This window comes from Battus philenor, unplaced genomic scaffold (assembly GCF_028537555.1).
Source record: "Battus philenor isolate CCGP_79_NKW_IND1 unplaced genomic scaffold, ilBatPhil1.0.hap1 SCAF_12, whole genome shotgun sequence".
Taxonomy (NCBI): Eukaryota; Metazoa; Arthropoda; class Insecta; order Lepidoptera; family Papilionidae; genus Battus; species Battus philenor.
In genome coordinates, this window is record NW_027181674.1 from 788376 (window position 1) to 814210 (window position 25835).

General features: G+C 33.8%; 3 protein-coding genes across 5 annotated transcripts in view; 2 read left to right on the plus strand and 1 right to left on the minus strand.

Annotated features, from left to right (window-relative positions):
• The window catches only part of LOC137933069 (embryonic polarity protein dorsal-like), a 58330-nt gene extending 44907 nt beyond the window's left edge, over positions 1 to 13423 (plus strand). For 2 of the 3 annotated variants that reach the window (XM_068776821.1, XM_068776823.1), the window contains exon 8: positions 1596 to 2860. In XM_068776821.1, coding sequence (XP_068632922.1) covers positions 1596 to 2849 — 1254 coding nt within the window. In that variant the 3' untranslated portion in view covers positions 2850 to 2860. Of the gene's footprint in view, positions 1 to 1595; positions 2861 to 4189; positions 4241 to 9125; positions 9174 to 10615; positions 10684 to 11729; positions 12198 to 13062 lie in introns of those variants that run through there. The other variant, XM_068776822.1, reaches the window with a different exon arrangement.
• Positions 13424 to 17379: 3956 nt separating this feature from the next.
• On the plus strand, positions 17380 to 19756 carry LOC137933028 (uncharacterized). Its single transcript, XM_068776764.1, has 3 exons — positions 17380 to 17498; positions 17782 to 17892; positions 19441 to 19756. Exons 1-3 carry the CDS (start codon positions 17419 to 17421, stop codon positions 19646 to 19648), a joined length of 399 nt encoding a protein of 132 aa, XP_068632865.1. The 5' UTR covers positions 17380 to 17418; the 3' UTR covers positions 19649 to 19756.
• Positions 19757 to 23064: 3308 nt separating this feature from the next.
• aph-1 (gamma-secretase subunit Aph-1) lies at positions 23065 to 25470 on the minus strand. Its single transcript, XM_068776684.1, has 3 exons — positions 25106 to 25470; positions 24508 to 24681; positions 23065 to 23462 (listed from the first exon to the last, which is right to left on the minus strand). Exons 1-3 carry the CDS (start codon positions 25325 to 25327, stop codon positions 23136 to 23138), a joined length of 723 nt encoding a protein of 240 aa, XP_068632785.1. The 5' UTR covers positions 25328 to 25470; the 3' UTR covers positions 23065 to 23135.
• Between the last annotated feature and the right edge of the window lie 365 nt (positions 25471 to 25835).

The window sequence follows — 25835 nt, forward strand, 5'->3', positions numbered from 1 at the left end:
ACCACGACGCAAAGTGAGGTATTGCGCGTATGGTGTAGCGTGCGGCATACAAGTCAAAAACTCTGTGTTTGGCACTAATCGGTGTAACATAACTCCTGAAGATGCCCCGTGGAGGGGTGAAACACGTGTTGAGTGATATAACGGCGGTAGTTGTGTAATTCGCATTGTTTGCCGCATACGCATTTATCAGCGGGCTGGCGGGCGGTACACTTTATTGCACGACTACTACTGCATTGGCGGTAGTAGCTATATATTGGTCCTTTTCTTACTTAGGATGGACTTCCGCAAAATAACGCCTGAATCCATTAGATATCTGTCCGAAATAAAGTAGGCTATATTATATCAAATCACCTTATAAATACAGTTTAAAATCGCTTGCTCTGGATATACGACAAGATCATAGTAATATTCCATTTATAAAAAAGTTAATTTACGATAATGACAGGCGTCATATAGCAAACGAAGGGTTAATATTGAAATGAATAAATACGTTAGTACAACATGCTCCGTTGAGTTATATTCTCAGACGTGGTTCGGTTTGTCCGCTTTCGTCTAAATCAGTTGCGGTCTCGTTGGCCGCCCGCCAAACCGTTTCGTCTCAACTGCACGTGATTTACTCATTGTTGCTAATGTCTGAAAAACTTGTACTGTAATATCTCTACTGTTATTAGAATCTATGTTCCACAGACATCCGTCCGTACAGTACCCGGTAAATATTACACATCGGCCTTTGGAAAGAGACAATCGGCTGATTTCGACTTCGTAGAGCGTTATCTCTGTCGCACGAGATATAACTGACAAAACGTCACATAAGTAGTGTGAGATAAAGACAGTGCTAAAAAAAATTCATATAAAATATTAAAATAAACATGCGTTGAAACTTAATTATTCATTTATTATAATTATATATGAATAAATGTATGCTATATACATTTATCTATATATGCAAGTCAACGACCCCTTATTTATACTTCTATTGTTTCCATACTATAGTTGTATGTAAGAAACTGCCTCGTGTGATGAAACCACCCATTGTACTTTTGTCTTTACTATTATAAAACTATGTATATATTTTCTAGCGCGTAGTAGGAAGAATATTAAATTTAAAAATTGGAAAGTATTAAAATTTATTTTTTTAATAATAAATCAATGATGATGGTTCGCACCGTTTTCAAGTTTCAAATCACCTTCATCATATGAGATCTCTGTAAAAAAATTTTGCAGTGAAGGTGATGAATTTTCACAAATTTACACCTAACAGTACATTATCTGTGGTATTCGGTTTTTGATTATCTGTACTGTAGCCTCCACGCTATTGTATTGCTGGCCACCACGGCCACAATGCTTGTATGTTAAATCATTATTGCGCGTTTAAAATTCGAACGCCGATTTGAATTCGGACGCCATCAGTGATGAGGTCGCTGCTATTGCGTTAAACACGAATGCAATGGCAACGAATATGTTATGGCATTCGAATTTAAATTGGAATGCGCTAGAGCTATAAACTGTAAAAGGTATTGCGGTCGAAGTGGCCAGTAATTCGAAACGTTCTCGTTACAAGTGCAATAAATTAAAAGTTTATACTGTGTGCACAGGTGTACCTTCAGCTGAAGCGAGTGACGGACAACGCGCGTAGTAACGCCGTGGACTTCGAGTACACCGCGCCGCCAGGTACCGCACGCAAGCCGCTGCCCGATCTCTCCATCTACTCGCTGCTGCGCACCAAGCCCGACACTAACAACAATCGCACACACACAAACACGCACACAGAACAAGCACACACAGACACGGATAAAGACCTCGTCAGTTCCACCAGCGACGACACCGAACCCATTCACGAAATAAACGGTGACGTTTCAGTCGTGACGAATGGAATCGACACCGTTGACTCCAACGAGAAAAGCCTCGACGACTTACTAGACCAGGTCGCGGAGCTCGATGAGATATACTCGGAAAACCGCACGCGGTTGGAAAACGTATCAGCTCTCAACGACACAGACGACCTCGAGGACTTCAACGACGCCGGAACCTACACCAGCTTACAACTTGCATTCAAGAACCCAATAACCATCACCGAACCAGAGCCCGACCCAATGTCCTACGAGGACGTGCAAGTCCAAACATACCGTGGCCCAATCATAGAGTTCACTCCTCTTAAGCGAGACACGGAAGACGAGAGGGCACCTCCCTTGCCTCCTAAAAGAGTACGCAAAACAACCGAATCCTTTAAAACCAGCCAAACATCCGTTGACAGCATCCTCAAACCCGGAAAACAACTTCCCATCACGAGGAACAGGGAGAAAGCCGAGCTGACAGTAGCTAGAAGCGAACCAGCTTTGCCACCAGCTCCGAAAAAGCGCTCCTTCTTCTCCAGGTTGTTCAGACGAAAGGAGAAGTCCCCAGCTCCAAGCGTCAAGTCTGAAGGGAAGAAGGAGTCTAGAAGTAAAATGGTTGGCAGATCGGTGAGCAGTGTCTCCGGGCAGCGTCCTTCCAGGTTCAAGTCCTCGGTATCTCATACCTCGTTGAAGGACAATGCATCAGGAGCTGGGTTGAGTTATGCTGACAGTATCACACATATTTCATTACACGGTGACCCGGATGAGATGTCACAGAGTTCGCTGAGGAAGTCAGGTCCAATCCCCCCCTCTGATGGCACGATACTAGTGGCAGAGAGTGTTTTGGCATTAGACGCGTCTGCCTTCAAGAAGCTCCGCGATGACCTGGAGTTGACTGACGCTGAACATTACGCCCTGTATATGGCAGTTGCACCTCACGCCACGGCCTCAGAGTTTGACGAGACAAGTTGCTATTATTCGCCGGTAGATGGCAGTAAATTCAATAACAACTGACCTTGAAAGCCTTGATGGCATCGCTTTTAAATAATTTTTCTATTAATTTTCGTAGTCAAAAGGAAAATAGGTTTAATAACTCGAAGTATCCTCCTTTATATCTAACCAAAAATATTTTTCCAAAGCCGTCCCGTGTGAAAGTCACAACATACATACATATAGACACAATTAATAACACATAATGACTTAACTAAATAACATATACAAATTTGAAAATAACTTTTGGTTAAACTTCTGTCTGTATAACGATGCCAAATTTTCATAGCGTTCTAGTCATACATTTTCCAGTACTTAAATAATAAACCATTGATGGGAATTGCCTATTTGTATTTATATAAATGGATATAATTCTCTTATAGACTTATAATCTAGTCTTTTAACTTAATTATTATAATGATCGCTTGAATGTTTACCTAAAGTAGAGGCTAAGAAACTATGGAGACTGCCTCTTTAAATTTCTAATATGTAATGAAAAAAAAATTAACAAAATGACACTCAAATCTGTTTTTGTGCTAATTTTTTGTGCAATTTTATTTGTGCTATATATACTTCAGTCAAACTGGAAAATAAGCTACCAATACATAAGATATTTAGGATGTACCTTTTGTATTACTGTCCCAGTATATCTCCACTGCTGGAACCAGAAATGGTGAATATATAAGAAGTATTTTTTTGTGCAAGATATGATAATTTTAATCAAATCGGAACATGTACAAGGTGAAACAAAATATGTTGTTAAAACTGAAAAAGATCAACTCTAAACAAGTGCGAAGTACTATAACGCCACGTAGGTAGTGTGCGACAGAGATAACGCTCTGCGAAGCCGAAATTAGGCGATTGTCTCTTTCCATAGATCGATGTGCAATATTTATCGCCGAGTTCTGTAGTATCTTTAAAAGGAAATGGTATTCAAACCAGTATATCATTAAAAGAAAAAAGAAAGTTCTGGTATTATCAAACTATGAAGGATTATGGTTGTACATTTTAGAGATTTCTAGTTATTTCATCTGTTCATAGCATGAAAATATTTTTTATCTGTGCTGCAATACTTTCATAAGAATTTTCATAGCTACTCGTGAAGTTTATTTCCATATATTATTCAATACCCATGTCCAGTACAAAAACATATTTGAATTGTTTTCCGATACAGAAGCACTTTCCATGTTAAGCCAACGCATAATCTTTAGGTAAATATTGATCCGATTGTTACAAATTTACATCAATTGTTTTTGTATTTACTTCGTGTTTATCTAGTTTATTTATATATAATTTGTTATTAATTTATTTTGAGTTTTAAATGAATTTGTTGCATATTTTCTAATATTTTTAATGTTTTATAGATATAGTTAACTCTAAGCGAAAGAAGCCTTTGTCGCCATTCGCGCAGAACAGTAAGTTTTATGTTCTTTTTATGTTTATATATATCTAAACAAATATATATGTATACATATATAGTTGGGAAGTGCTTTTATATAAATTGTTAATGTGAATTATATGCTTATTTATATGGAATCGGGATATGTTGGGACATTAATATTGGTTTTAAAAATCATATATATGTTTGTATATGTATTGTTTTTAATTTATGTATGTAGGGTAGTTGAAATTTTGTCAGAGGTTTATGGTATTACTAACAAAAATATTCTAAATTTAAAATAACTATGTTGGCTTTTTCAATTATAATTTAAGTATATTTGTTTTGATATAGAAATTAATTGTCTTTGTCTTAGATAATGTTTTGTGTATTCGAAATCGAAATGTTACCATATTAAGATGTTTTCGTTATATTATTATTCAAAATTTGATAGATGAATTCGATCTGTTATTATTTTATAAAAATATATATTGTCTGTGGTGTTAAGGAAATTTAAAAATTTAAATTATAATTTTCAATCTGTTGATTTTTAACAACTTAAAATTAATTTATTTAGTTTCTTTAATACCACTTTATGGTGTCATTTAGTGCTAATATGAGTATGTGTGGTTTAAAGAGAACAAAGTCATATCAGACTATAAGATATATTAATATATCTCTATATAAAATTAAAGAATGGTCATATGTATATCCAATTGTAAAATGTGGACATGCTTGATATATAAGAAAAGGACTAATATATAGCTAGGATGGACTTCCGCAAAAATATGGTTTACATTTTTAAAAATAAAATATTTTGCTATGTTCTAAATTATTAATGTACTATTTGATACATATTATATATTAACATATAAATGGTCAAACCATATTTCAATTTACATGAGAAAAAATATACATTACATTCTATGAATAGAATTAAAATATCGCTTACTCAAGTGAGTTGGAAGCAAATGAATGAGACAGATGATTATAATGGGCGTTAAAAATTGTATGCTAAAGGTGTAAATCCTTAAACACGGAAATATTTTTTTTCCTCGCCACATGTACAATTATTTTGTCTCCTTGTAAACACATCCTTATGCTATTTTCAATTATAGTTGTACATTTTCTGATTTTAACTATATCTGGAGAATACACTATAACATATGTAGGTGAAATATATATTGTTTTGTATATATTGCCCACCATTATTTTTCTTATATAGCGAAGAAAATTAAGTTTACATACATCATTCCGTTCCAAATCTATGCTGTCAAAATATATTTATGAATAAAACTGATATATCAAGCATATCCACGTAACGACTTCAAATATGTCAATTTGTAAGACAAGATGAAGAAAAAATATATACAGCATGTTCTAAAAATTATTTTCAACGATGTAGTGTAACTACTAATATATTTAGTTAATTATTAACGCTGATTACTGTTATAAATAACTGATCAAATTTAATTTTAGCTTTGTTATGGGACTACACATTGGTGTTGTGAAGCACCGGCCTAATCTGAGGCCCTTGTAGGTACTCTTCGAGCTACAATTTACTAGAAGTTTAGACGAAGAGCCATTAAAGTTTTAAAAATGGAATGGGTGTCCACAGATCCCATGTTTCAATATTAGTGGCCAGTTTTAGTTTATTTGTGAAACATTATGGTATTTATTGACAATATTACAGACTCAAATAAGCCATTGAGAGGGCTATGGTTTAAATTTCTCTATGAGATGAAGGAAAGCAACTATTAAAGTCCAACATTGGGCAGACTATGAAGCTTGTAGAACAGATAACATCTGGAGCCTTAAGGTGGAAAGAAGGTGGAAGGACTGGACACCACAGACCAACAAATGCAACGAAGGATATACTCTGAATCCAGACCATTTCCAGTCTTATTGTAAATCTATGATGGATTCCTAGGTCCAGTATTTGTCTTACTGCTGAAATAATGATATCAGTGACATACAGCTATATATAATAATAACAGAATTTGTATTGTCCGTTTTAAGTGGAAAATGCCCGAGTGCAAAAATTTTCAGGGTGTTTATGCTGATAAATTCTAGTTTTAAGCTATACTTCTAAAGTAAATACAAATATTGTAATATTTATTTCTATGCTGGCCATGTTTTGGGTGTAATATCAAAAATAGTTAAAAAAATTAAAATCAACTTTCTTCGCTTTCTGTTAAAGTATATTTTCTATAGTTATTTGCGAAGGCGTGTACATTTATTTGAAATTTAAATGTACAGATTAAGGAAATTTGTATTTTTTCGTGTATATGTACAAGGTGTTCCGTTAACGAGAAAAATAATTAAAAATCTGTATATTTTTTTAAACAGTCTTAACAATGAAGAAAATAGTTACTCTTAGTACATTATTTTCCAATAAATATTATTTACTTTTATAATTCAAGACATTGTATTGATTCTGTAGTGTATAGAAGATTTATTTACTATAACTTTAAAGTAAAAATCAACCACAATTTTATTTTTTAGTTTGTCTTTTTTAATTTGACGTTGATTTATGGGACACCTTGTATACATGTAATAATATATGTTCATATAGTGCAAGTTATAAACAGTAACAGCTGAACTATGTTCCGTTTATGCAAAAGCCATTCGCTAAATCTGAAAATGATCGAAACAATTCGCCAGATAAATATGTATAGATTTTAAAACACGCTGTATATGGTACGATCATTCGCTGCACTTGTACAGAGAAAGAGAGATTTAGATGTATTTACAAACGGCCTCTGTTTAGATGACTTTTACATTTTTGTACGGTACGCTTGAAAGGGACGATGTGAAATTTTGTAATAAATCTAAAACGGAAGCGATGTTTTAATTTCGATCCATATTGACAAGGAGGATCGAGAATAAGGTACGACGTGTGGCATGGTTGTGTAGCTGTCGTTGTTCGTAGTGCTCCGATGAGCTAGATATGTAGCTCTTTTTGTTCTTAGCGCTTTGACGAGATAGATATATAGCTCGTCTTGTTTTTAGTGCTGTTACGATCTACATATCTAGTTCGTCTTGTTTTTAGTGCTGTTACGATCTAGATATCTAGTTCGTCTTGTTCTTAGTGCACCGACGAGCTAGATATATAGTTCGTTTTGTTATTAGTGCTGTTACGATCTAGATATATATTTCGTCTTGTTTTCAATGCTCAGATGAGCTAGATATCTCGCTCGTCTTATTCTTACTGCTATGACGAGCAAGATATATAGCTCGACTTGTTTTTAGTACTGTTAGGATCTAGATATCTAGTTCCTCTTGTTCTTAGTGCACCGTCGAGCTAGATACCTAGCTAGTTTTATTCTTACTGCTCCGACGAACTAGATATATAGCTCGTCTTGTTCTTAGTGCTACGACAAGCTAGATACATAGCTTGTCGTGTTTTTCGCGCTCCTACCAGCTATACATATAGTTCGTCTTGTTTTTAGTGATGTTACGATCTAAATATCTAGATCGTCATGTTCTTAGTGCTCCGATGTTCTAGATATATAGCTCGTCTTGTTTTTAGTGCACAAACGAGTTAAATGTCTCGGCTTGTTCTCTTTGTTTTATTTTTGTTTTATCACACATATACATATTTGCGCTTTAGTTTCTATCTAATGCATGGTTACCGCACCTCGTGTGTTTATTTATTTTTATATTTAATTTTATTTGTATTATTAACTGCATGCTGTGGTATGAAACCTGTTTTTGTGCGGTATATAAAAATTGTAGATAGAACATTTTATCTGCAGATTGATCGCAGACTAAATGGTAATTAAAACAAAGTCAACCATGTGGGTTTGAGGTTGATATCCTTGAAACGAAAGTGATATATATATATAAGTTAGCGTATTGTCAGAGTTTGAAAGATAATGGTTATGTTTTATCAACTCTTAGTTCTTTATTAAGGTTAATAATTGTTTTTAACGTGAGAATTTTTTTTACTTACACCGCATAAAAACAAATTTCGATTGTCTTTCGTCGTTGACAAATGAATATATTTTATTTCATCATCTCCTATATATTGCCAATTGGACTTTAATAAGGTCTTATTTTATTTAAGGCCACGTTTTTGAAGCCTCTTGATCAATCTCTATCATGGGTGGTTTTAATTTCAATACTTATCTTTCGACGTTTACAATGTCTCTAACCCTTAATAGCCTAGTTTCAATTTTGATACCAATCTTTTAAACCGAATGTTCACATTACTATTGGTTTTTTATATAGGTTGGCTGTACGAATTTTACTGTTGTATAATATTCTTTCCTACGAAATTAAAAAAAATCTATTTTTCCCTTCATCTAGACCCTCAAGATAACACAGTAATATAAAAAAAATCACTTTCGTAAATCAGGCTATTAAGGGTTAATTGTCTCAATAAGGTTGTCTATCCAAAAGTTCTAAGGTTGTGGGAAGATGAGTACAGGTTGTTTTCAACTGATTATATTGGCAATACATGGGAGAGGCGTATGTCCAGCTGTGGACTATCTATTGTTATGTAAAGTTGAGAAGAATTGAACAAAGACAATTTAAAAAAAAAATTTGACAGCGACGATTATTTTTTTGACGTTTTAATTTGTTTTTAATTTTGACGCAGTTTTTATTTTTATCAATAATTACGTTTATATTTTTTTTTGTGGCCCCCGCTGTTGTGGATCTCTCGTATCCCTAATTTGTGTGGATTAGGGACCTTTTACATTTAATAGTTTTTTTCACATCAAATTTTATTGCCTTACTCTTCTGTCATTCATCCTTTCATTTATTTGCTTTCTTTCTACATTTCGTCTATATCTCCCTTTCATTCTATTTCCCCCTTTCGCGACGCCTTCCATTCATTCCTCATTTCTCAAATTTACATATCTTAATTTCATATGTTTATATATTGGATGCATATAAAATTTTCAATAATTTTTCAGTCACTTTCAACATGGACGTCGGCGGTCAGATCAAATCGGAGCCAAGGGGTGAGTGTTACTTGCTTTCAATTTTTCTATCACTAGCACATCGGTAGAGTACTGATACTTGCGATCCTAGGTCTCGGGTTCGATTCCACAGGTACTTTTATTCCAGCCGATGGATGCGTTCTACGAGGTATAAGCCTCTTCGAAGGCTCGACACGATAACCGCTCAGACGGCGACTTCTATGTCTTCTGTTCACCGACTGCAGAGTTCCCCAAACTTTTGTGTCGTAGACCCCTTGCCATGTTATTCCGTGTTGGGTAGTCCCCCTACTTACCTGATATTGATTTCCTGTAAATTTCTAACTGTAGTAAAGTTTAGTGTTAAAAACTTAAAGTAAAAACTCATGTTAATTTATACATTTATTAATTGAATTTAAATTAAAACTACTCAAAATAAAATTTTGTATCTGTTATGTAAAATATACGTAACATTAAATAAACAAATTTTTTACTTCATAGGTACTTTTATAAGTAATATAAATGTTTTGATATTATAAGATATTATGATGTAAGTAAATAGGTACTATCAGTGTATGTGTTGAGATCCACTATCGTGGACTCCCAAATTTTTTCCCTCTGACGTAGACCACTTGCAGGTTGTCATAGACCCCTAGGGGTCGATATAGACCACTTTGGGAATCACTGACCTAGTGGAGGGTCTACCCACACCACGTCTACCAGCTTGTTGTCGCCATTTGAAAACCTTTCAGCGCCAATATACAATAATTATAAACTTTATGTATATACAATCTTATATAATTCACACTTTGTGCATTATTATTTAGGACTGCCACTGCTCATTAATAAGTTTCAAGGGAATGGACAGCAGCGTCCTCTGCACACCTTAATCCCAAGCGTGGCGATTATGGTATATCCCCTAAATGATATCTTTGGGGGTGGCATATACCTACCAGTGTACGTCATAAAAAAACAGATGTGCCCAATTTGATAGGAACTAAATCACTTTTTAACGTGTGCATTCCAAACGCACCCGAATCTGTGAAGAGAACAAACTCAGATGGATCATTTTCTGTGATCTTATTTACAATATCATTAATAGCTGTATTATTACTTGAAAATTATTTAAACTAATATAATAAAGAAAAATACCATCACTTTTGGTTGTCATTTAAAGGTATGATGGTAGTAGAAACGTTTTATGGGCTTCTATTGCTGAACATAGGTTATCAACCGTTGATTTCTAATAGGACAGGTAGGAACCGGCCTGATATAGCGTCTTCCGACAATCTTAACCACTTCTGTCTACCTTGTAGACAAACGGTCTTACAATGCTATGTTTAAAATGATTTAAATTTAGAACAATATAAAAAGCTTTATCATAAGTAAGCTGCAGTAGCGCCCTCAACTTGATACGTTACTTTATATCATGCACAGGTGTGTCCAACACAGGAATTGTTGTTTAAAACATGATTTTTTTGTTCCAGATTCTCCCAGCTACATGCGGAGCCCTCCCCAGCACGTATACCCTCCTTACGAACGTGATCCAGTTCAGGTATGTTAATGACAATCACCTGTAATATCATTTACATTCAATAACCTTAGGTCAGTGTATAAGTTTGAGCAGTGTTTCCCAACGTGGGTCCCTCGCCCCATAGGGGGGCGACTTGAGTTTTAAGGGGGGGGGAGGCAATTCTAAAATGGACTCGACACTAGGTTAACTCTATCGCTTTAATATTGAAATGCTACATAAGGGTCGCAAGAATTTTAGGTGGGACATGGCATAAAAAAGGTTGGGAAACACTGACCTATAGGTAAGCAGGGTACCAATGGATTATCTAAAAATTATTTTCGTAAAGGCGGTAGTATAGTTCAATTTACAGTCCTTATTGCTGGCCACTACGCCCATAATATTTTTTTTCATGTTATTCTTGCGCGTTTAAAATTAAAATTCGAACGCTAATTTGAAATCGGACACCATCAGGGATGTGGTCGCTGCCGTTGCGTTAAAGTCGAAATTGTAAATAGTCTAGCCGGTAGACGCGGAGTGGCTATCACCACCTCCCCCCCCCCCCCTAAGTTGGTGAACCGACGACATAGTATACGTCGCTGGAAGTCTCTGGACGCGAGCAGCGAGGCTCATTGGTGTCGGCATGGATTTAAGCATAAATGATAAGTTTTATTAACGGTTACGAAAATTAAAAAAAATTAACACACATCCATGTAGCTGATGATTGGGTTGACTGCAACAGAAGTGCAGTATACAGTCCGCCATTACATAAAGTGTAAAAATAATGTATGAATCATCATCATTATGGCTGGGTATAGATACGCACTGCAAGGCATTGGCTTCCCCCGTTGATGGTCACGATGATCGATCTTCGTTGCCTGCATCCAGCGACTTGACGATCTTGACCGATCTGAACTAATCGGTCCATCTAGTCACCCACCCCCACCCATACCGCGTCTATCAGCTTGTGGTCACTACTCGAAAACCTTTTGTCCCTAACGGCGTGATCAATACCAAGAGTTGACCATTGTGATTTTTTACCCTAATGAATGGTTCGGCAAGCTAATAAATAAAATTTATTAATTCTACAGCAATGGCCGATGGATATGCCACAATCGATGAATATGGCAGGACCGAGCCAGGTGCAGCAGTACCACCAGCAAGGCATGAGCTGGATGGACCAGAACTACCTTCAACCCAACCAACACTTACAGCCCAACTCCCCCAGCATGCAGCCCCTGTCGCCGCACATGTCCCATTCGCCGATTGGCCACGCCCCCTTGTCTCCTGGTATGACCCACCAGCAGCTCGGCATGGGCCATCCGTCGCCAGCAATGGGCCACATATCCCCCGGCATGGGTCACGTCTCCCCCGCAATGGGTCAGATGTCGCCGGCAATGGGTCACGTGTCGCCCGGCATGGGTCACGTGTCGCCTGGCATGGGTCACGTGTCGCCAGGTATGGGTCATGGGTCACCAGGCATGGGCCATGTGTCCCCTGGTCTGAATCACGGCCAAGGGCAATACATCCAAAATCTCGGACAACAAAGTCTTATCCAGGTAAGTGTGTTATATTTTTTTTGTATACAGGATGTTTGGTTTTAGGTGTAAAAGCTATAAAATATGTTACATTAATAATTTTTTTATTGCAATGCGAAAGGCCAAAGGTAAAGATAGTAAACATTAATTAAATATTACGTATTGATCTCAATTTTTAAAATGCTTTTTCTTATGCTTTATTTATTGTTTCTGAAACCATTGATTTTTGATGTATAACTTTTGACGCCTAAAACAAATCTCTCTGTATAATGATTAAAATTATCACAAACACAAAACCCTTTAGCCTGGTGTGAGGTCTTCTTAGATCAGGTCCTGTAAGCCGTCGTAAATATCAATCTGGAATTCCATTACAGGAAGAGCTAAATTTCATTATAGTTTCTATCAAATTGGGCTCCACTGGAATTTTTCAAGTAAAATAATAATAAACGAATAACATGGGATATTACTTAGTATTTCATGATTAAGCATGTGTGGCCTGAATGTATCGCGTTATAGGAAGAGTCTTGGTACTGTACTCGGGGCTAATGACATGCTGATTGCTTAGCTTAGCTTCAAATGCTACTTTAGATATGCTTAGCTTCAAATGCTACTTTAGATGTCCGTTATAGAAATGATCTTGTATTTGCACTTAATAAACCTTTGGCAGGTTATAGAGAGAGTTCTGTTATACCTCTAGAGCTGCTACTGCCATCACATACAAATATACTATGAATAGTGTCTTCCAATGATCTTTACAAGATGAAGATCACTTTCAACGGGTCATACTAAAAATATATGTTGGAGACTTATATATAACAGATGTTATTGTCCAGAAACAATGGCAATGATTGTTATTATAATATATAGAAATTCTGTCTCCCAACAGGATTTGGATGTGACATCCAACAGCACTCCATCGATCTCCAAGCTGCTCGAACAAGGTCAGGGCGAGGAGATGAGGATCAGCACAGACCTGTCCTTCCCGCTGTGCGGTGCTGACCTTAGTGACAGCCTGCGGGAGCTCTCCACCAAAGACTTGCTGAACAACACCGAATGGCCATCGCATGGTGGTGGTTAAACCACACAGACTGGTTCGGGAACCAACTTGTGACAAAGTGCAGTGGTATAAAGACATATAAGTGATATTTCTCTAAATTTAAACTTTATTTGTCTGAATTTACAATATATAAGGGAGCGGTAATGATCTAGTGATTTTTAATTATCACAGATTATACAAGATGAACATTACTCATATACAAAATCGATATATCGAGTTTCGAAAAATCGATTATAGCAATCACAAGTTGAAATTAACTTTTCTTTTGCTTATAAAATGTCTCGGTTTTTTACAATTATTTGTAGACGATATTTACACGTTTTATCCTCCTTGTCAATAAGACAGGATGGAAGTTTTTTGGCCATCAACATCAGCTCTGTACATAGTCTAAGACAGCTTCACGAAAGCTTCGTGGCTACATTAAGTCCTAGTTAGATATAACTTTCGAGCTTATATTAAGTTAGTGTTTAAAGTCAAATTTGATTTGATTTAAAATTCTAGGTAAGTAAATTAGCATTATACAGGTATTCTAGAAAACATCCTGTACTATGATATTAATCATTCATATGTTGCATAGTAAGTAATATTATTTTAAATTTTAAATAATAATTTTCACATTAACTTCAATAATTACTGTGATTCGAACATGTTATTTAACACTACACTCATAAAAGCAATACAGAAAGAAAATTTCTGCCAGAAGCACCGTTTACTGTCATAAAATAAAAAAACATAATTACTTGATTTTAAATATATAAAACCATCCCAAGTGCCTTTAAATTTGGTATTTTTATTATTATTTGACTTAAATATATTTATGATATATCTCTTCATACATATATTCGAAGAGTATGATAAACAACAACAAGGATATATATAGCTATACCATGATAATGATATACAGGTAACTACTATCATATAACAATTAAAATTTGAATAACACAGATGTATGTATAATTTGAGATAAAAATTATAGCAACACTATTACGGTCATATCACTTAAAATTAAGTGAAAGCCATTCGTACATAAAATAATGTTAACAATAGAATTACAATACCATTTCTACAAGAATAGAAATGACTATTGTATTATTGTTTTCTATAATTAGGTGATTGTTACTGTAGAAAATACAAAAATAAAAAAAATATACGTGAATAGGTTAATTTTCATATATTAACATTGACATCAAGAAAAGACTAAATATTTTATTGTTATCGCAAAACATTTCAAATAATTGCTATTACATCACTTCATATATAGATTATATATTGGTGCTTACTTTTTACGTTATTTATATTTATGCGGGAAGGCCGATTTTAAAACTATAGGCGATTAATCATTCGATTATTAATAATAAAAATGTCTTTACAACAAAAAATACGTCATCTTTTTAACTTCTCATTTGACATCTGTCATAAAAGCGCGCCTAAAATTAAAAAAAGAAAAGTAACTGATCATTCAGCCATATCCCACACATATGTGTGCAATATATTAAAGTCGTAATTGATATTTTTATATTGATATATGATATTAATTTGATTGCATTGAGATTTTCTTTTAAATTATTGAGATTTGTTATATATAGGATTTTCTAATGTCATTTTTATAAAATTCAACTTTATCTTTTATTTCAGTAGAAGTATTACGATTTAATTGTGATTAATTTTTATATATTTATAATACGAATTTACTATTGTAAACGTAGTGTTATAACACTATACAACATGTTTCAAATGATTATAATAGTGACTTGTATAAACAGTAATTTGTAATTGTTTTAATAGAATTAAGGTTAAAGATTTATCAGCTCTCATCCAAACGGTTTTTTACATGTAAACTTTAAGCTCGATGTTGCCAGACTTTTTTTTCTTAGAAACCACTTTAAAAATTGTTACTGGTTCCAGTGGATCTCCTGAAGCTACAATTACACCATATTCCAGACAAGATAAAAATTTGTGAAGACTAGATCTAAACTATGAAAATTTGAGTAGCGGCTGAGTTCCAAATACAAAATCAAAATAATTTTCAAAAATATACAATTTTTTTTCGCCCAGGGACTGTTAAGTAGTTTTTAAAATTTCATCTGCCATTAAAAAGTGAAATCAAACCAACATTTCATTCCTTCACTATCGATCAGATTAATTTTCCTGGACTCATTTTTATTAATTGTGATCCCCCATTTTTTTGTCACGCCAACATACATCTCCATCAAGTCTTCCATGGATCCCTGAAGATCCATTTGAACCACGTTGAGAACTGGTGCTATAAACTAAAACTCAATAATTAGAAGACATTGGCCAATATGGACTGCCTGCTGTATACCCAACATTGACAGCTAAAAATAACTGGTTTTTAGTTTTAAAAATGTGGTTACCAAATCTCGCTTAAAAAGCGTACATATTATTTTGGAAATGTCTTTCGGAAATAAAATGAATTTAATTAAATGAAATGTAAAATAAGCCTAAGTTTAATATTTCTATACATCACTGTTGTTGCGTCAAACGTGGATTTTAGTGCATTGAAAATGTGCTTTGTTTTTGTGTTATCATTTTTATAGTGTAAAAATAAAGATTTATTTTAAAGATCAATGTTTATTTTATTGTATATTCCTATAAATATTAATACTGAATCTAGTGTGAAAGAAATGGGGTGACAGCATAACCAAATTTGGCGCCAATTTGTTTCAATATACACAAATTTAATACAGATTAAAAATAATAGAAATAAAAATATGTCCTTTAAAAATGTTTACCTTTTATTATAAAATCTACAAAAAACTATTTAATGAAAAAGAAATTATATCCAGGCCCTTCCAATTTGAGCGCGGTTAAAAAAGAGATTACGTATATACGTAACCGCTTTTTCAACTTTGTTTACTTATTCACATGTGATAGAAAAAAAAACATTGATCAGAAGCCCTGTAATTATTACTAGAAAACCATGTCGAAAAAAAATGTTTTAAACTTAAAATCGCAATTTCCATGTTAGTACATACAATGTACAGGCTGGATATAGGAGTAAAAGCTTTAAGGGCGTTAAGTGTATAGCTCAGTTGTTAGCAAAGAGCTTTAATGGTTTTGCAACTATTTGTAAACACACTATAATGTAATCACTCTGAAATATGATAATTTTTTTTTTCTATTGCAACAGGGCAATAACTTCTGACAGTACAGAATCTGCAGGCAGATCTGGATTTACTAATTTGGACGACTAATTCCTACGCTAATAGTTAACTCTTGTATAAATTATGTAATGTATAAAAAATCTATTTGAAATTTTATATTTTTATAGTTTTAATAAGTTTTATAGTATAATTTTATAGTTTTAATAAGTATATAAATCAAAGTAAAAACAATAATTGTGCATAATTTTTAAAGAAATTTTCAACAAGCTTTAAATATTTGCCATCTAGGCCTGGGCCTACGTTGCTCATACCTAATTCCGTTCCTGTATGCGGGAACAGATAACAGTAACTTGAGTATGCAGTAATCCGAATTTTAAAAACTCTCTTTCTTACAGTGTTATTATTTTTGAAATTATTGATTTTTGGACAAGGTATGCCTATAAGTTTTCATTCTTTAATTTTACAACTTCAAACGCTTTTACATCTATAACCAATCGCCCAGTATTTATTAATACACGTATTGAATAAAAATACTATGTCAAATGACCGATCGATTTAAGCAAACAAAATAATACAGTTACGCGTTTGCCGACCGGGACAAAATTACCTTGTACATTAATTTGACTTACGAGTAACAAGTGTTAAAATCTTCGAACTTAATGAAAATATATATTTGCGAGAATATTAAATATTTCATGCAGCTTATTAATCTAGCACATCTCGTGTGATCAATCTAATGTTACTCATATTCTTAAAATATTTTCATATATCGGTAATACAATTTTGCAGTAGCTATGGTGAAAATTTCAATTATTTGTTTCAATAATGCTAACATTATTCTTTCGAATAAAATAATGGTATGCTTCTTGATAAATTAATAAAGGAATGAAATCTATTAAAAATATTTCAAAATATTTTCTCACAATATCATAGACCTTTGTTATCTACGTCTCTAATGAGAAAAAAAATAACAATATGTCAAATTCTGTTTGTTTACTTCGCGCCGCTTAGCAACCTAAGTTCTTCGAGCTGGGTTTTTATAATAAATTTGTTTAAAAATATGGCTGAAGCTTTAAATTCAAGTATTCCGGAACCTAGAAAAGTAGGTGTCTGGGCCGAAGGGACGCATATAGAAGCGAAGTAATAAGATTAAAAAATATATCATAAGTAAGCCGATAGATGCGGCGTGGGCGGCTTTCCCACTATATGGATCGACGACATAGGCAAAGTCGCCAAATGCGAGTAGCGCAAGATCGTGGAGACCTATGGGGGAGGCCTATGCCTTGTAGTTTGCGTCTATCGGCTGACAATATATTATAGATAAAGTATTTATTAAAAATAACAAGCTCTTGTCAAAATTCACCATCCCACTAACCATCATATTTAAACATTTAGTATAGCTTAATCTGAATTTATATTTCAGAGAGTTTATAATACCGAAGAAATCACCTGAATCTGTTGACGATATTCCAACAATACCTGACTTAGATGATGTACAAGATATGTTCGACAAGGAAATCTCCAAGCCCCCTTTGTGAGTAATAATTAGTTGTAGAATCTTTTTTAAAAAGATTTTAAATCGACATATCTATCTAATATATAAAATTCTCGTGTCACAGTGTTCGAACTTGAACTCCTCCGAAACGGCTTGACCAATTTTTACCAAATTTTACATGTGTATTCAGTATGTCTGAGAATCGGCTACTATCTATTTTCCATACCCCTAAGTGATAAGGGTGGTCCACCCCTAAATTTTATTTTTAATTTTTTAGACAATTTTTTTGGTTTTAATTTTATTATGATACAGCATACAAAAATACATACAAACCTAAATTTTCACCCCTCTACGATCAACCCTTATCTTACATTTGTTAATTAAAAACTTTAATTTTTTTTGCAAAACAACGTTTGCGGGATCAGCTAGTTTAAATTATATAAAAAGACACATGTTTAGCAAACTGTAATTAAAAAATTGATGGATTCGGCAAAATGTTCAGTTTATTTTAATAATAACTTCAGTGTTTTTGAGTTTTAATTAACAGCAAAAATGTTGAAGAAAGAGATGACAGAGGCTATGCCTGCTTATGGATTTATGAAGACAGGCACTTTCTTCAACATTGCCTCACAAAGAATAATAGCTGCAAATAAGTAGCCTCATTTCATAATATAATAGAATTTACATATTTCATTTTCATTTAATTAATTAATTTAGAACCATAGTAGTGTTAATTATATTTTTTCCAACAAATTTAGGTTATTTAATGTAATCTCTGATTTCGATGTGCCTTAGGGCAATGGCCTCCTTCTACATTCTACATTGCCTCGAAGCAGTTGCTACCTTGGCCTATATGGAGCTCACCACCATTCTTAGTTTGTCTCTCCATCTTCTGGCTTTTTTTGCTTCTGAGCATATAGCCAGTCAGCCTTCATTTTTGTCGATTGATTCTTGTAACAATGCCCATTAGCTTTGTTCTTTTCAATATGCCTCTATTTAATAATTTGTCTATTACTTTTATCCATAGAATACTTTTTCACAGCTCTCTGACATATTGCCAGATGTGTTCAAAAACATATACATACATTTGCAATGGTCTTTTAAAAATTTAATGGAACCAGGCGTCTTTTAAAAAACTAACCCAGGTCTAACACCACTCAATCCATGCCATTAGGGTAGAAACAGGATATAAAAATTTCTGGATACTTAATTAAACATTTGGTCATATGAAATAAAGAAAAAAGGTAATCAAAAACAAAATCTACAAAGAAACATTAAAAACTTAACTATTTCAAGACAATGTAGAACCAAATTAAACTATTTCAAAAGTCAAAACATCTTCATAAGATCATTAATACAGTTTAAAATTACATTTATTTTTGTTCCTAATGTGCCACCTTGTGAAAAGAAGCAATAAGAAACTCAGTGAAGTTTTTTTTTTCAACAAGATTATTTTTTTCAATCGTAAATTATTATTTATTTTGCAATAAATTTGTTATCAGTGCTATCAATGGGTGACACCTAGATGATTCATTTCTATGTAAAATTTTCTTTAATATAAACTACATTGATTATTGCATCTTTTAGCCCTGATCAAAATGATGTGGAAACTGTGAACACATTAGCCGAAGTCGGCAGTGGTATCGGTGGTTCAACTGAAGGTGTAGAGGCCGTACTGAATGTGTTGATGTCATATATACCCCAGGAAGAGTCAGATGTTGCCGACACCGTGTGGACTGTGGAGTCACTGCTCAGTGAATTAGCAGGTGTTGAAAATAATGGATCCAGTAATTAAAGGCAATAAAAATATTAAATTGTTTAAGATGGGAAATGGGTAATTCAACTTTTATATTTATTTATTTAGCATATATTGCTATCATGTGTCGACTACAAGTCTTCATCAACCACTATTCGCATAATACTGGGTATTTACTCGCCTGAGAACATCACCCACACATCATCCATGGATATGCAATGAGACCCCATTGAGATCCCCTCCTCCCATTAAGAAACCTATCAAGAGAGAACATCACCACATTCATGGGATGGACTTCAAAAGTAGCATTGGTAAGATCATTTAATATTTATTGTCATAACAAAGAGGCAATAAAATCCTTAAACCTGTTATATTTTTTTCACTATGCTTATTCACAATCAGCAGGATGACTAATAAACGAAAGTTTTGTGTAATGTGTCAGGATAATGGTAGCTACCAGAAAAGATACTCCCATTTCAAACAGAACTACATCCATTCATGCAGCTTCAGGATATCGTGCTTTTTCAGGCGTTTAGCGTAATTTGTCGATGTAAGAATTGGGGACAGCGATCTGGTTTGGTTAGCAACAATTACACAAATAAACAACATATTTGGCATACGACAAACATAATTGTAAATAATAATACAATCAAATTAAAATTTATTCTTTATTAATAAAACTTTATTTTAAGGAAATAATTAAATTAGTACAATTATTAAAAAGGGTAACAAAACTTTTATTGTGATTTTTTTATTTATTTGTCCTACTGTCCTTGTTCACTTGACTTATTAAATCTATTGACATTGTTGCATACAAATGTAAGTACATTCGCCAACGCGTCTAGCCATCAAGGCTGCGTGCCAGAGGGAGACAGAGATAGATAGAGATATACATAGAGTACACAGAGAGAATAGGAAAATAGATGCGTTCTTAAATAGTGAGTAGGGGCGCGTTCTAATAAACGCCACACATTTCTCTTAGTTGTCTTTTCTGTTAGAATCCAAATTTTATTAAGATTAGCTGGATGGCGGACATTATAAATAGCCTTTCATCACTTTCTTTGGGCATTGGGGTCTAAAAGACCTTTTCCAACTGTTTACTATCCTTCTTTCTGTTTCTTTGTTATCTTTTGGTAATATATATACACTAAGGATGACCACAATAACATGTTTTAAATTTTAGAGTAACAAGATGTTTATATAAGAATGGTATGTACTTCATCTTCATTGTTTAACCAATGTATAGTGTGGGTTAAAATAACCCATAAAGTCATAGTACAATGAGATACTGTGATAAGTAGACATATACTTTTGCTTATTGGTGAACATATGTATACAGGTGATTCATTATATGTGTAAAAGTTTTAGGTGGCCATTTGCTGTCAATTTTGTTTAAGGTACACCCTTTAAACAAAAAGAAGTAAGAAGTAAGAAAAAGCGTCATAAAATTTGGATTATTATTACAATTAAAAATATTTAATTAAAATTAAAAATTGAAAAATTATTACAATTAAAAATTGTGCAGAGACAGATTGTAAACAATAGTTTACAATCTGTCTCTGCACAATTTTCGCTGCCAGGATTTATTGGTCTCTCGCTAATAGAAATAAAAAACATGACATATGTACAGCAAATTCGGCTCCATAGAGCGTTATCTCTGTCGCACGACTGACAAAACTTCACATAGGTAGTGTGGGACAGAGATAATGCTCTACTAACTTGAAAATAGCCGATTGTCTCTTTCCAAAAGTCGATGTGAAATATTTATCGCCGGGTATTAAAATATATATCAGAGTGACCACTTTATACGGTTTAACTTTTTTTACCCTTAACCCATTGAGACAGAATTTATTTTTGGAGACCATCCCCAGAATCCGAAATTTTTGTTTGCTTTATATTGACCATTTTTGACAGCTAAAAACATATTGGTAAATGAAGCCAGTCGCTTTGTAAATGCCTTTGTAGAAATAAGATGACTGCACATGGTATGTGTCTGTAGCTTTTAAATCTCTAACTAATCATCCTGTATATTAAATTTCAACTTTGTAGTGTGCATAATAGTGTAGGTGTTTTCGTAATAAATGTATTATTGGGTCCCTGTTCATTTAATACTTGCTTTAAATCCCTATTACCTTCTGACACTTGATCACCTACCCCATTTTGCCTTAGTAAATAAATTTATCTAATTATTGTCTGCATGAAATTGCCATTAACTGTAAGACCGCAGTTTATATATCTTTTGCCTATAATTTATGAATTCTTGTATAAGGAATAGTAAGAGCATCAGATATAGTCTTTTAGAGACATATGAAGCATTTTTTTAATCAGCATTAACAAAAACAAACAACTTACAACATAAATTTTTAATAAGTTAATCATTTGTTAAAAATTTCTTAAACTAATGGAAAATAAAGAAAATTTTGCAGAATAACTAATCCTATCATACCTGCAGTTCATGGAGCTATATTGTGACATTGGATGTCTAAATGAGAGACCAAGTTTCTGCTCCGGCATGGAACTATCTGCATTCCATGGTCCAAAGTACAGACTTGAGTATGTCTTCGTGCCTCTCTGCGCCACGCTCGTCCACTACCATTTTGCTTTGCAGCTCAGTATACCACTTGCCCAGCATTGGACATTATATTTCTTCCTCCTCCTTTATAAAATAATATATTAGATGTCTTGGCCTATCATTTAGACATCCAATGTCACAGTATAATCAAATAATCTTTCCTTTATTAATATTTGCTTTGCATGAAAATTACAATGTATAATGATAAATATAATAATTAAAATATTCTAATGTTTTAATTAAAATTATTAATCATATCAAAGTTCACGCTGTATGAGATCTTGGAGCATTTTTAAAGTAGTAAGAATGATCACTGTTCAGATTTTTGAGGGTAGAAATCTCTTTGTAGAAATACCTTCATTTACATCATTTATACCATAAATATTGATTCCGCAAATTTCCTTTTAGCGGTTTTTTGGTCCAGTGGTATTGTACTATTCGAGTGGTATTTGCAAGTTCTACAAGTTCGAAGCTTGCTGACTCCTTGAGAGTCCTCGGCTGGGCTAGCTACATGCAAGTTCACCGGATTGACAAACCGCACATTTATTACATGACTTAGGCAGATTCTTCATGGAATGACTAAACCTTAAAGGCTCCTTATGGGGTACTTCAGCTTCGGCTATCAATCAGCGAAAATACTGGTTTGATGGCATGCAGAAAGCAATGAACCCTAAACCTCTTAAGGTAACAAAGCTTCTTGAGGATCCACAGCATGGGTAACTACATTTTACCCAGATAGAGGCCATTGCGGACTTAGATTGCATAAGCGAACACTCCATGAAATGAATAGGCAAAAGGCATCGTCTAATAGACCTTCAAAACTTTTTAGCAAAAAGCAAAGTTTTTAGAATATAAAAAACCCACGTGACCACGTGAACTCAAAAAACAAGGATTATCTATTCTGCAAAGTAATCAATTACATGTCATGTTTTTATATTACAATAAAAAAATAAGTTATGAACTAGGAGCGAGTGTTTGTATTAATCCCTTTGTCGAACCACCCGCTGACTTGAATGCTATGATAGCGGTTACAACTAAAACTATATAAGATGGCAGAATAGTTGCTGCGTATAGCTGATTGCGGTTCAGTAGACTCAATCCAGAGACAAAGAAATGTGAAGCGATAACCCAAATTATTTTCTTGTAGTCCTTCTCGTCTAGACCACTAAAGAATATAATGCTCCAAAATGTATTAAGCAATATCATACATAATGTCATTGAGGCACTTGATACAAAAAAGAATTCGCTTCCTTTATACAGGCCTAAGGTTCCAGGTCCGGCCTGAAACAAAGAATGAAAATATTTTATTTCTTTATGCCTTTGGTCTTTACATTGGCGACCCAGAAAAGACATCGACAAAATGATAAATTTCTTTCAAAGTAATTAATATTTTAATTATATAGAGGGTGTTTTAAAACTATGTTTTAAAAGGCAGATGTGAATATTATTAGGGTCATAAACAGAAAGTCAGCCCTATATCTTCACATGATTGAGTCCTATTTGGCCTGGAATGCCATTGACATTACGCTAATGTAACTATGTAACAGTTTTACGTATGTTAAGGGCACATTCACATATTAAAGCATATACACACATTCACATGTACATCATAAGTGAAGTTTTGCATTCTTAAGTCATCACATGGTGTCTATGGTATATTATATATATATTTTTTTCATTTAAAATATCTTTATGCAAATGGGCATTTACATGCACTTTTGTAATGTCAATTATTTTAATATTATATTTAGTAAGTTACCACTGGTTCCAATGCTGACATGCTAAGAGCAAGCCAGAATCTCAACAGATGCTCTTTTTAGATCAAACTTAACAATTTTCTTATAACAAGTGTCACATGTTTCAAATATCTAAGAAGTCCTGAATAGTATAAGATTTGTTTAACCATTTGACTACTAAGTATATATTGCAAGATCGCATGAACATTTCCCTTCTTCCCTTCCCTCCTTTTCTTGATGTAGTCAATAAACCATCTCTCATTTAGACAAATTACAATAAATTGTAATATTTTTTTTGACTTGGAAACTTTTTAATGAGTTACAACAATGTTATCATCTTTATACTACTCCCCATAGAGCAGCAAAAATACTAAAACTCACAGGGTGTTGTGATGTGGTTTTTGAGACAAAATAATGCAGAACTTTTGACCCACATTACACTCAAATGGTTAATAAAAAAACTTGTTATAACTAAAGTATATAAGGCGAGAACTAGGTAGAAGTTATAACATGCGAAACTCAATAAACCATTACCTTCAGGTAGTACAGTCTGTCTGGACCAATAGTAGTAGAATATACAATAAACTTACCGAATCTGCAAGTACATTGAACATAGCAAATGCTCCGCTCATGGTCCCAAATCCTAGTCCAGAAACATAAGCCATCTCCAACTTGTTAGTGCCAATGTCATGGTTTTCCGAGATCTCTTTGAGTCCTACCTCAGTTTTCCTCAGTAAATGGTAGATGCCATAACGGAACGCCTCCTGCAGAAGAAATAATAATTCCTCAAATATTTAAGTCAAAAATCAAATTAAACTGAAAAAATTGAACATCAAAGATTATCACAGCATATATTCTAGCATGTTATGCTACCACTCTTTTCAATTTTCTTAAAGGTCTGTGGTTGAGATTTGAATTTTGTTTACATTTATTTGAGCTAAATCCATGAGCCATAGTAAAACAATTGTATAATTGTTGAGGTTAAAGGTTTTCCAGTGGCGATTAAGAGTTGGTAGATGAGGTGTGAGTAGCACCTCTATTAAGGAAGTAAGCTGGAAGCAGCCAGCACAAAACTGATCATCATGGCTGTCTTTAGGATAGGTCTGTTCCTTGTAGCAGAAGTCTATCGACTGTTACAATGATGATCATCGTGAATTGTTTCATTAAGGTACATAATACTAAGCTTACTTGAATGATAACTGCAAACACCATACCAAATGCCAAGTACGAACGCAGCGGCACCACCGCGTACCACACCAGCGACGAAACGCACACGGATAGCAGCCATCCAAACGCTGCCGCTATCATGATGATTATACGAACTGGATCGTTGGCAACCGTCAGCGCAAACATTACCACCGGGGCCCCAAAGGCAAGGAGTGAGCAACCAAAGAATTCTGCTAGCGTCATTTTGACAAGATTACGTTACTAAATAACTTATTTTTTTTATTTCTTCATATATATCGTTCGTAATTGTACTATATTAGTTATTGGTCTATATGCGATAGACTCTTCATCAGAAAAACTTTAATCCACTTGAAAAATACAACAGTTATGACAAGGAAGTGACAATTTCAAAGAAAATAAGTCATAATAGAATGTCAATTTTATTTTATTTTTTCAATTTTGAGACAAAGTATGTTAAACCGGCAGTCTGGAGAAATTAGTAGAAAATATAATACAGGAAAAAGATTTTTAACATAATAATTTAGGTAATTGTTTTTTACTTTAATGTGGTTAATAAATATTCTAAATACCCAAGCAAAAAAATTAATTTCAATTTTTTTATTAATTATGTGAACCCATATAACCATTAGGTTTAATAAATTACTATATCAGTACCGTCCTCAAAAGCAAAGAATTTGTTTTTATTTATTTGGATATCCAAAATAGTAATTTTGACCTTTAGTAAGGCAAA

Coding starts and splice junctions, on each gene's coding strand:
- aph-1 (XM_068776684.1), bottom strand. CDS start 25,327: ATGACGCTAGCAGAATTCTTTGGTTGCTCACTCCTTGCCTTTGGGGCC. Junction 24,682..25,105: donor TGTTTGCAGTTATCATTCAA/GTAAGCTTAGTA, acceptor TTTCTTCTGCAG/GAGGCGTTCCGTTATGGCAT. Junction 23,463..24,507: donor TCAATGTACTTGCAGATTCG/GTAAGTTTATTG, acceptor TCTTTGTTTCAG/GCCGGACCTGGAACCTTAGG.
- LOC137933028 (XM_068776764.1), top strand. CDS start 17,419: ATGGCTGAAGCTTTAAATTCAAGTATTCCGGAACCTAGAAAAGTAGGT. Junction 17,499..17,781: donor GGGACGCATATAGAAGCGAA/GTAATAAGATTA, acceptor TTTATATTTCAG/AGAGTTTATAATACCGAAGA. Junction 17,893..19,440: donor GAAATCTCCAAGCCCCCTTT/GTGAGTAATAAT, acceptor TGCATCTTTTAG/CCCTGATCAAAATGATGTGG.